General features: G+C 42.3%; 2 protein-coding genes across 3 annotated transcripts in view; both read right to left on the bottom strand.

Annotated features, from left to right (window-relative positions):
• Nucleotides 1-12,099, bottom strand: part of GRIN3A (glutamate ionotropic receptor NMDA type subunit 3A) — a 147,641-nt gene that overhangs the window by 14,026 nt on the left and 121,516 nt on the right. The window lies entirely within an intron of this gene.
• On the bottom strand, nt 7,776-9,834 carry PPP3R2 (protein phosphatase 3 regulatory subunit B, beta). The gene has a single exon (XM_074361429.1). The coding sequence runs from the start codon at nt 8,527-8,529 to the stop codon at nt 8,017-8,019; it is 513 nt and encodes a 170-aa protein (XP_074217530.1). The 5' UTR covers nt 8,530-9,834; the 3' UTR covers nt 7,776-8,016.

Genomic DNA, 12,099 nt, shown 5'->3' on the forward strand with positions numbered 1-12,099 from the left:
GCCCTGTTGTAACGTGTACAGGATATGGCTATCTCAGAAGGATTCATTGAGTTACTACTGCTGTGGATGAAGAACAAACTGGGGGGGTTCCTTCTGGACTTTAACACCATCAAACTCTCAGAAAAACACTAAACAGACTGGTGGTGCCAAGATGAAGAAAAGTGTAACTTACAGTGAATCACGTTGCCTTTAAAAGCATGGTGTCCCTCTCTTGTGCTTAACGATATTTAATCTTATTTTCCTTTTATTAGCCCAATAACAAACAGGCTGTATTCAGTTTATTTTATACATTTCTTTCTTTAAACTTCTGTTGTTTACAGCCACGTACTATGAGACTAATAAAATTAGTTGCCTTTTTTAAAAATTGGGCATCTGTGTGCCAGATATCATACATGTGTATTATGATCTTACAATAGTACTATGCGTTAAGTGTTAGTATCCCCATTTCACATTTGAGAAAACTGAGGCTCCTAGAGATTAACTACCCAAGATCATACAAGCTAATAAATGGGGAAGCCAGGCTGTGGATCCAGGAGTGTCTGATGCCAAAGCCTGCACTGCCTTCAAGTGAACACCATTCAGAGGTATCCCTTCCATCTGAACTCTGTCTACTCCCTGTAACAATTTGCAAACATTTTTATTCAAAATTCACCATCTGAATTGAAAATCCATTATAATCTGCCTGTGGGCACCCATGAAATGTTTATGCTGTGTCTGAGACTGACTGATAAGAGGTACCGCTGTGGTTGTAGTTCAGCTGTCCTTCCCCCAGGACAACGCTGCTTAAATGTGCGACGCATTAGATATGAGCATCTGCCCCACATTACCCAGCCAAAACTTTCTGTTTGATAAAGTGAAACTTGCTCAACTTGACATTTATCATTGGTCAGAGGAAGAGGAGGAGGAGAAGCAATGAATATTCAGTGTCAAATCCTTGGAATAAATTTAAATGATGCAGACGATATAATGATTGCAGCTGCAAGTGACATGGGTAGAAACATCACATTCAGAAATGCAGTCACAGCCCAGTCTCAGGTTGTCAAAAGCTATAGAAATGAAAGCAAAGACATGCAAACGAACGTAAGTTTTTGATTTCCTTCATCCCACTGCTTCATGTGCAGCTTTGTTTGACAGTTCACAGCCACACACTTCTGGGATCCCTAGAGCCAAGGAGAGAAGACTGTCCCAGGATTTAGCTCCAGGCGAATCTCAGGTATCTGCGGCTTCACTTAGTCCTTCACAGGCTCACTCTAGCCCACCCCATCTCAGTTAACTCTTCAATCAATAAGCAACCATTCAAAAAATCACCTTGCTTGCTTATTTTGCTAAATGTTATTTATACTTGTATTTCTTTAACATTTTATTTTATTGCTTATTTACATTAATATACATTCACTGCACTCTGGAGGGAAAGCGTACTTTGCATTATGCACACACGAACACCCACTCATGAAGCATTAAAGAACTGGTGTTTTAAATGCTTCATATTATGCAGAAATCATTGGTGGAATGTCATACATTACAATCCATGCATTGTATATTAGACATTAGACACTAATAAGTGTCTGAAAGAGTTTTAGTGCTATTTAGGGAAACTGGCTGAGGTTTCTGGATGAGGTAGGAGTGCTTTATTGTTTTTCTCATATAAGATAATGGAAAGGACTCATACTATCTGGAAACTTACTAGCCAACACATTTCTAGGAACAGACTAGATTCAAGTAAAAGGAGATGACTGTACTATCAAAAGTTTTGGGTGGCTTCTGTCTGAATCATCAGGGCTTCCAGCGATGTGTAGAGGCCAAGACCACCAATTCTGTTGCTGCTTAAACCCTCCTTTGTATCTTGCTCTCATGTGAACCCTTCAAACATCTGACAGCTGGTTGGATAACTGACTAGGTTCTGAAACTTCCAGTGAGAAATGCAGTTAAAATATTTCAGTCATTATTTGCCTTAGATGTTACGGGTTAAATCCTATGATCTAAGCCTCCCTAGCCCCGAGTCCACATCTATGACACAGCAACTACCCAATTTCTCTGGCCCCCTAAAGGGTCTGTACTCATCACTTTCAATTCCTCTTTTGGACCCATTCCAATCAGGCTTTTAATCCCTGGCTTAGGATCTTATCAAAGCCAACAATGCCTCCACATCACCAAATCCAATGGTCAATTTTCAACTTATTCATGTATCAGCTTTGACACCACTGATTATTTCATCCTCTTTGATGTATTTTCTTCGCTGTTCAGGCAGGTGGATAGAAGATGGCGACCTGCACCTGCATGAGGCTCTCGATGTCCCAAGGACCACTTCCAGGGGAGAGGGTTTGCCTGGCTGGAGACAGTGGGGTAAGTAAGACTGCGCAGTGTGATCATTTGGGATTTCTAAAAAAATGATAACAACAATCATGAAAAGGGAGAAAGAAGATGTTCACTCAGAGAATCTAGAACTTTCTCATCATTGAAAACAGACTGAACGATCACATTAAACAAAAGAAATAAAAGAGGAGATGATTTGCAAAATCCAGGGAGACACCGCATGAGCGAAGTTATCAGTGCTCACACAATTGGATAAGAAAATAATCTAGATGGCCAGCGAAATCTGGGTCCGCAGGATGTTCCATCCAGCTTTCCCCATCTGGGGGCTGTGGCACATCTGTCTGCTCTAACCTGCAATCTGCTTACTGGCCTCTCAACACGGCGCTGCCCAGATGCCCTCTTTCTGCTCCTTGTGCTCCCAGACACCCGCCCCTCCAGGTTTGGGCACCCATCTTTTAGCCATGGACCTGGTGCTTAAAGTGCAACATTAGCTCCTCTGTGCAGTTTTATGAAGAGTCTTAATTTATTAATAAAACAATCAGAAAAATATTTCTAAAAATGAAATTTGAGGTGATTATTTTACTTTTTGCTATATAAACAATTACTATATTATCCTTTAACTATATAAACAATTACTTTCAATTCTTCATTTTCTCTTCTGAACTATGACCATATACATATATTATTTTCCAGAGTTATAAATTCTGTTATATGTTAATATAACAATTACGTTTTAAAAAAAAACTTACTATATTCTAAAAATTTATGGGTTTACATAGTCATTTTATTACTTTTAATGGCTTTATATTATCAACTATTATTTTACTGTGATTGACTTGACTACTCTGAAACTGTCAAGTGTTTAATTTTCTTTAACGTTGTTTAATTATATATATAACAAATACTGCTGCGATAAAAAATCTTTTGCGTATAGCATTTAAAAAACAACTTTTGATTCTTTCTTTTAGATATATTGCCATGGTTGGGCTTACCAGGTCAGATGATACAACTGTTTCTTGTGATGTGTGAAATGGTCCTCAAGGGTGTGAAAATCATTGCCAGTGATTTGCAAAAATGCCCCAATGCACAGGACCTTCATAGCCTCGCCACGCGTGTTTTACAACTAATCATTTTTTCCTGTGTTAGGTATTCCAACTTTTATTTATTAATTAGTGTGGTGGACTACTTTTTATATGTTTTTCCTATCTCCCCATGTATGAATTATATATTTATATCCTTTGCCCACTTACGCATTTCAGAAAAGGTGAGGATTTTTACTAAAAAGAGCTACTAACCCCTTTCCTACCACATGTTTTCTCCACTTTTAAGCTTTCCTGTTAGCTCTGTTTTGTTAGATTTTATTATACAGATGTTTGAAATTCTATATGGTGCTATTTGTTTTGATTATTGGACACTCTTCTATTGTTTCAGTTAGAAAATAACAGTTGTTGGGATGTTTTATGACCAGTTGCTTTATTTTTGAAAAATAATGAACACTTCTGTTCACCTTGAGCTTTTTTACCAAAGACTGGAACATACCACTTTCCCTTTATTGAGACTTTTAATTTCAGCCCCATGCTGCAGAGGTACCTTAGCCAATAAAAGGCCACTCCCATCCCGGGGTGGCCAGCCTTCCTTTATGCCCAGTTTGATCTTTACTTAAGATCTTACTATTTTTTAAATTGACAACCTACAGACGCATACACATACACAAAACGTTGTGAGAACAAACATCATGTAAAACTAACAACAATTTATTTGTGGGTCAGAGTTAGCCTAAGAGCTCTCAGACTCTCAGCTCTCCTTTATCCACACAGCTTTTATTGCTGCTAGTGTCCCTCCAGTGTTATGGTTTTTCACTACGAATCAGCTAATAATGCTTTAGAGCTGACACATGGTTTGCTGCTGTTCACACAGTCACCAGGCACTGGGACAGCCACGGCAGCCAGTGCGAAAGGAGAGAGGTCCAGTTCTCATTCATTCTGGTGAATGGATTCCTTCATCATGCTGCCACTTTGTCTTAAAAACCATCCAAGCCTCTCCCTTTTTAAGGCAGGCAAAACAGATAAAGCACAGTAGACAGACTAAAGACCCACTTTAAATCCTAACAGAGAGACTCAATAGCATGTGAAGAATGGAATTTGTAATAAAAAAAAAAATTCCTGAAGGTTTTTCCTTGAGAATTCCTCTAAAGCATGATAGAATTAGAGAATGAACCAACTGAGCTAAGGCCATATTTTTTCCTATGGTTTTTAAAAAAAAAACACCCCAAAACAGTGTCTAGTGCTTTGGGGCGTGCAACATATGGCAGAGAGCAGACACAATCTATTAATACAGGATTCATAACAACATATTGTTATTGATGTCTATAGCCTCAAAGCATATTGGTTGCTGTTGTCAGTTTAATCTAAATACTGTCACTTATTTTTCAAGATGAGATGAAAGTGAAAGATGATCTAAGACTGCCTGGCCTAATGTTTGGTTTACTTTTTGCAATACATAGAACCCAAGAGGTAGGAGCTGCCTGCTCCTTGACAAGCAATTCACCTCTTTTGTAAAAATTGAGGCTTGGTTTGATTACATTAATAATATTATCAGAAAAAAAAACTGAGGCAATTAAATATAAGAACCATAAAAATAGAAAGCAATGCAGTGAGATGGAAAAAGCTCAGTATTTGGGGTCAGAAAGCCTGGTCAAGTCCCTGCTTTGCCACTTACCAGCTGGGATACCTTGGAGAAGATTCTAGATCTCTCTACAGCATTCATCTGTGAAACTGAGGTGATGGCACCCACCTCACAGTGTGGTTATGATGATTATATGATATAGCAAATGTAACAGGACCTGGAATAGCTGTTCAATAAGCCTTAACTGCTACTATCACCCCCAGGAGCTATACAGAACTAGACCTGTTGGCAACTGGCAACCAAAAAGAGAAAAAAGCAAAGCATTCTAACTTGGAAGTGAATGTGATCTTTCTTCCCAAAAATCCATACAGTCAGATCTTTCTGGTTGCTGAAGCTAAAAACAGGCTCATAGTTCAAGGTCACGGCCACAAAGCCTTGGGTAGCTATGTTAGGTAGACTAGTCAAGCAATTAGCTTGTAGATTCCAGCCGTTCCAGAAGCTGAAGTATTTTTCCTATTCCTGTTAAATTTGAATATGCAGTCCAACATGTTTCAAACCCTCTGTCATAATTTTAAGATTTCCTTATTTTAATGCACACATTGCAGAGTATATAAACAATGTCTCTTTGCGAAGCCCTCTTGGCTGCCATTACATATGCTCCCTTTTCTCATGCAAGGTTTCCTCCACAAAGTCAACAGCTTGGGCTAGAGCAAGAGTCTTTTAAATTTTCTCCAGTTGAGAAGTCCGTTGTTCCCTCTGCCAATGAGAGGATGCGGAGGACCTTGACCTTGCTTCTGTTCTGAATTAGGATCACACAAGCAGTCTGTTAACTTGAGAGCAGATGTGGCTAAGAACTAAGTAAGGGTTCAAAAGGAACCAACAGGCCTCCTGTCTCCCTTATATATTCACCTAATGAAACAGAAGGAAGAGGGGAAGGGAAGGACCTTAGTAGAGTGAACATGTTTGCTCTAGAACTTACACGTTTTATCTTTTTGAATCCTCAAGATAACTGCAGGATGGACCCTCATTTTAATAAGGAGAAATGACACAGAGAGGTTAAGTAACTTGCTCATGCTCACACAGATAATATCACAGACTGTGATAAAAACCCAGCTGTAACTGAATCCAAATCCAGGTGTATCTGAATCTCTGAACTGCTACCCTCAAATGGGGTATAACTCTTATTGCTACAGGGTTGGGAGCATTTACATTAATCCATTTTTTTTTAGGACTCCACAGGAAATAAAGGGGCAGGGCTACCTATTCTTTGTGGTTCATAAGTAATTTATCAAATAAAAAGTATGGCAGAGTGCCGTGGTAGATGGGTGCTCTGACTGTAATTAAATTTGTGAATTTACTTGTCCTACTTTTTTTTTGAGGGGGTAGAGACAAGATTAGCTACCAGCCTCTTCAAAATATAAGGATAATAAATCTTGAAACGAATCTTACTTGTCCTGAGAAAAATCACCTGGGTTTTGTCCTTTGGCTAAGTACATGTAGGGAGGGCACGTCTTGTCCTGGTATTCTGAAAGCCTTAAGCACCTTCTCTACTGGGACTGATCCACTGTGAGAAACAGGCCCGGTGGGAAGTGGCAGACGTTGGGACCAGTCCTGTCCCAGCTCCGCTGAGGAAAGCCTGTTCTCTGGGAACTGACAGTAGTAAGTGGGACCTCAAAGAACTGGTAACATCTAGGGTGCAGGCATCAGTGTAATTACTGGTACACTGGCTCTCCAAAACAAACAAAACCAAAACAACTCTGTTTTTGCTCTTTTCCATGATGCACTACTCCCACCACTGCTGATTTCAAGCTATCGACATGACGTCGCTGTATGTGGAGCTGGGGAGGGATGTGCATGCTTTGGCTCTCGCCCAGTGTGAACAGGCTCCAGCATACAGCTTGGCTGCAGGTTTTTTTAGGGTGTGAGGGACTCTGGGATGACTGTTACATTAGGGAAAAGGCTTCCCAGGATGAGAAAGCTCTCAGCTGCCCTGCCAGGTCCAGGTCTGACTTTCAAAACTAAGCTTTGCCAGTGAAGACAGCATCCACCTTTGCTGCAGAGAGGTGCCTGTCCATCTCTGCACCTCTTGAGTACCAGGAGCAACAGCACTTCAGCATCCAGGGGAGACTCCACTGCAGCTAGAATCTTCACCGCCTCTGCCTATTGGAAAGATGATTCTGAATCTGTCCCATTCTGTCCAACTGGAGTGGGGCTGAGTATTGGAGGTGAGAGAACTTTCCTGGAAGTTCTCTGCCCTGTTTGAGTGGAAGCCCCCTTAACGAAATTTAATACTGGAGTGGGCAGCCAATTCTGAAAATGCACCTCCACGGAGACCGAGAGTTAGGTTGGGCATTTAGTCCCGGCTTTGTATTTCTTACAAGAGCCCTGAGTTTCTGTCCTGAACATTTTCTGTTCAGGAGCTGGAGCAATGAAACAGGAGGAGCCTGACAGGATTCCTAACCCCCAAGACATGCTCAGAGATTTCTGGATGCACCAGGGGGATTGGGCTTTGGTTTTAGAAAAGGAAAGATGGGTGTTTGTTGCCTAGAGAGAGGTGATTAAAAGATGCTCAGCCAAGAGAAATATAGTCATCCCTGTTGCTACAATTAGCAGTTAACAACCTGTCAAAAGACACCTGAACACCACAAGTAAATGGAAACAGTTCACCTAACACCTGATTTGAATCGTGCAATTTTTTTCCATATATAAAGATATGAGAAGTAAAGGAAAAGATGTACATTTTCTTATTTTTGAACTTTAAAAGTTCTTAACTCTTTATAGTTTAGTCTCTGAATCAAAACAAAGACAAAGATGTTCATAAAATTCATTTCCGTTTCTTTCCCCCACACTCCCTTCATGTTCTCCCCTAGTCAGGACTCAGGGTGATACCATTACCCTGAATCACTGACAGCGGAAGAATTAATAACTGCCGTAGTCGAGGTTGGTGTTAGAAAATGTTGCTTCACAAGGAGAAATACTTCCCAGCAGGTCAGAGAGACAGCTGCTGGGCCTCTTGAGCTGATCTTTGAAGAGACAGAGAAGAAAGAAAAAGTTGTTGGGTGGAGCTCTTAGGAAAGCTCAAAAAATTGCCGCCAACTTCTTGTGGACTTCCAGGCCTCCGACCACAGCACTGAATTCCTGGAAGGATATTTTGCCGTCGCCGTCCTTGTCCACCGCGATGATGGTTTTGTCCACGAGCTGCTGCAACTGCCAGTCTTCCAGGTTGTCCCCCACCATCATCTTCAGCACCTGGAAGAGCTCCCCGTTGGAAATGTAGCCGTCTTTGTCCATGTCGTAGATGTTGAAAGCAAACCTCAGCTTCTGCTCCTCTTCTCCCCTGACACTGAACTGGGAGGTCCCCAGGATGAACTCCCTGAAGTCCACCTCTCCGTTGCCGTCAGTGTCGAAGATGTCGATCACTCGCTGCACCAACGGGTTCTCCTGCAGCTCGGGCAGGGACATGAACTCCTCCACGCTCAGGGTGCCCGATTTGTCCAAGTCCAGCTTCTTAAACCGCTTGCTCAGCTGTTTAATTTCATCTTGGTCAAAGTGGGAGCACATCTCCACCGGGTAACTGGTCTCATTTCCCATTGCGGAGCCAGCTCACAGGGTAGGAGGAGGGAGCAGGGACGGTGGGCGCGCGCGGGGCTGGAAAAGGGACCGTTGCGCTGCCTGGAGGGGTCGGGGGCCGGGTGGGGAGGGCTCGCGGGACCCCCACGACCTGTCGAGAAAATAGGCGGCTCTGGGAGCCAGGCGGGGCAGTCGGGGGACGAGTGGAGAGATGTGAGAGGAGGGGCGGGAGAGGGGAGCTGAGGGGGGGGGGAGACCGGAAGACAGGGAGGAGAGAGGGGAGCTGGGGAGGTGCTGTAAAGAGGCTAAGCAAGGGGATACCCCCTTTCTTCCTTCTCTCAGCACTTTAACCCTTATCTCTCTTACTATTATTTTATCTTCTCACATCCTCGCTTTTCCTTTTTGTGTTGGAAAGGAAACTCCAAGGGGGCGGGGCCGCAACTGCATTCCTCACCACAGTATCCCCAGCACAGTGTCTGACAGGAGTCTGCGCTTAAGATACGCGGAATCACTGCATGAACTGCACTCAAGGACTCTTGATGCTCATTTGCAGGCCTTGTGCCAGGTAATGGGATTTTCTGTGGTGAACAAGACACAGTCCCTTGCAGATGACTGGATAAAGAAGCCGTGATACACACACACACACACACACACACACACACAATGAGTACTACTCAGCCATAAAAAAGAATAAAATAATGCCATTTGCAGCAATATGGATGGACCTGGAGATTGTCATTCTAAGTGAAGTAAGCCAGAAAGAAAGAAAAATATCATATGATTTCAGTCATATGTGGAATCGAAAAAAAAGACAAATGAACTTATTTACAAAATATAAACAGATTCACAAACATAGAAAACAAACTTATTGTCACCAGGGGGGAAAGGGGTGGGAAAGGATAAATTGGGAGACTGAGATTTGTAGATACTATTATATATAAAACAGATAAACAACGAGGTCCTACTGTATAACACAGGGAACTATGCTCAGTATCTTGTAGTAGCCTATAATGAAAAGGAATATGAAAATGAACATATGTGTTCATACGTATGACTGAAACGTTATGCTGTATACCAGAAATTGACACAACATTGTAAGCTGACTATACTTCAATAAAAAAAAGAACAAAAACAAAACAAAACAAGGCAAAACAAACAAAGACAGTCCGTTGAGAAATCTAGTTTAGTAAGCGGTCTGGCTTTTAGGATGTAGCACTATTTGCTCTGTCTCTTTATCATGTATATTCAAAAGGATCAAGAGTAATATGCTTGATTTTCTTTTGTAGTTCTGGGATGGCGTTTAATATGAGCTTTGGATTATACCGTTTTCAGTCATAATGTTTCTGTTTAACGACTGTGAAATCTTGGACAGAGTTACTTATCTGAGTCATCATCTGCTTATCTGTAAAACAAGGATATGACTGCTAACTTACAGCATCATTTTTAGGATTAAATGAGATAGAATGCATAAAGTATTAGACTCAGTGCCTAGGACATAGGTCCAGATATGGTAGATGTTATTATTATTGCCTAATGGAGGCTTGCCTAGAAAATTCTAATAGACTGTTTGCATATATAGACATTCAGATATACTCAACTATTCATTTGTTTTCTGCACAAATATTTACTGAGCATCTACAGTATGAGAAGCATACAATAGTGACCTAAGGCTGTCTCTGTCCTCATGGACTTTGCCATTTGCAGGGAAGATGCACATTCACTAAACTAACATGCCCCCAAACGTGCAGGTGAACCTGTGTTGAGTGTTATGGATCAGAAGTAACACAACAGGAATCTGATCTAGTCAGAAAGATGAACAAAACCTCTCTTGAGGAAGTGATGATTGAGCTGAAAGAAATTTCAAGGAGAAGCTACTGGATGTTTTGGGCAGGGATGAGAGGTCCAAGAAGAAAGAAGTCCATGTGCAGAGGGACTGGGGCAGAAGGAACATATCAAGTGGGACAAACTTAAGGGTCAGTGTGGACAAAACAGGGAGGTCAAGGGAGAGCGTGGTATTAATTGAAGTGAAGAGCTGGTCTCTCCATGCCTTAGACACTGAAGAAAGGGCAACGTGTATCAATCATTCCTGTAGAGGGCATCATTTATCCAACTCTGTTTTGACATAGGAAGCATTGAGGGCATCCAGAGATAGTCCCTACTCAGAGAGCTTACCGACTGCTGAGTGAACTGAGGCATTAGAGAGTTGTGATTAATTTTAGCATAAGATGGAAAATGAAAGATGTCATCAGGGAAGGAAGGACAAAGAGCTGTAAGAATTCGGAGAACTGAGAAATTGCTGAGAACTTCCTAGAATTCTTGCTGGGAACACATGAAGGAGGACTACCCGCCCTCCTCCAAGAAGTAGTGTCCTATCCTGATGAAGATGAGCAGGACCAGTACTATAATCATAGACGTGGGAAAGGGAGTGGGCGGAGATACCAGCAGCTGGTTTAATGCGGCTGAGGTACAGGAGTAAAAGTATCCGAAGGTGAGCTGAAGAAAACCAGACCAAGGAGAATTCTGAACGTTTGGTTAAGACATTTGGTTTCTAGAGAAAGCCCAGAAGAGTGACCTAATCAGAATGACCTAAAAAGATCAACCTGGCATTGTGAAACATGAACTGAGCAGGGGAAGAGGCTGGCAGTTGGTAGCAGCTAGCAAAGAATGATGACTACGCATGTTTGTCTGGAATATAAGAGTCTGAGCTAGGCGGAGAGTCCCTAGACATTAAAGATGAGGTGTTTTGGTTTGCTGAGCTGCCATAACAAAGTACCACAAACAGGGTGGTGTTTAAACAGAAATTTATCATCTCCCAGTTTTGGAGTCTAGAAATTTGAAATCAGGATGTCGGTAGGGCCATGTTCCCTCTGAAACCTGCAGAGGAATCCTTCCTTGCTTATTCCTAGCTTCTGCTCATTTGCCGGCAACCTTCTATGTTCCTTGGCCTGCCGTTGCATAAATCCACCCTCTACCTTCGTGGTCACGTGGTGTTTCCCTGTGTCTCTGTCTTTGCGTGCTAGTTGTCTTCGTATAGTGACACCAGTCATGTTGGACCCCCTCTACGACAGCATGACTGCATCTCAGCTTAACTAATCCCATCTGAAATGACCCTAATTCCACACCAGGCCCTATTCTAAGGTACCAGGGGGATCAGTTCCTTAGGACTTCAACCTGTTTAGGCCTGAAGTCTCCTTGGACAGAAGGATAGAGGGAGGAGGCAAAGATGAGACTCCAGCACTAGCTTTCCTGGCTGACCAGCCCTGGCTTGGATGTTGTAGGAAATCATCCCTACTGCGTGATGAGATGGGCACCCTGCCAGGGCTCCAGGGCTCCCCCATCCCCGCCCCCGACGATGCTGGCTTCTTATCATGTGCCGCACCAAATCCTATAGACTCATGGGAACAACTGTCTTCAGAGGAAATGTCTGGGCCATTGCTCACATTGTTAGACTTGGTTAACACCATCTGTGAGAAATTAAAAAGATGGCTTTCTGGTATTTTGTGACACTGCACATCATAGCCACTAGATGGCAATGTTTATACGTTTCCACGCTTTGTCTTTTTCCAAGCCAGAATCTTCAGAGCCTGGAGG

Source organism: Camelus bactrianus, chromosome 4 (assembly GCF_048773025.1).
Source record: "Camelus bactrianus isolate YW-2024 breed Bactrian camel chromosome 4, ASM4877302v1, whole genome shotgun sequence".
Lineage (NCBI taxonomy): Eukaryota > Metazoa > Chordata > Mammalia > Artiodactyla > Camelidae > Camelus > Camelus bactrianus.

What these genes read in the sequence shown, in the direction of transcription:
- PPP3R2 (XM_074361429.1), bottom strand. Translation starts at nt 8,529, where the DNA reads ATGGGAAATGAGACCAGTTACCCGGTGGAGATGTGCTCCCACTTTGAC.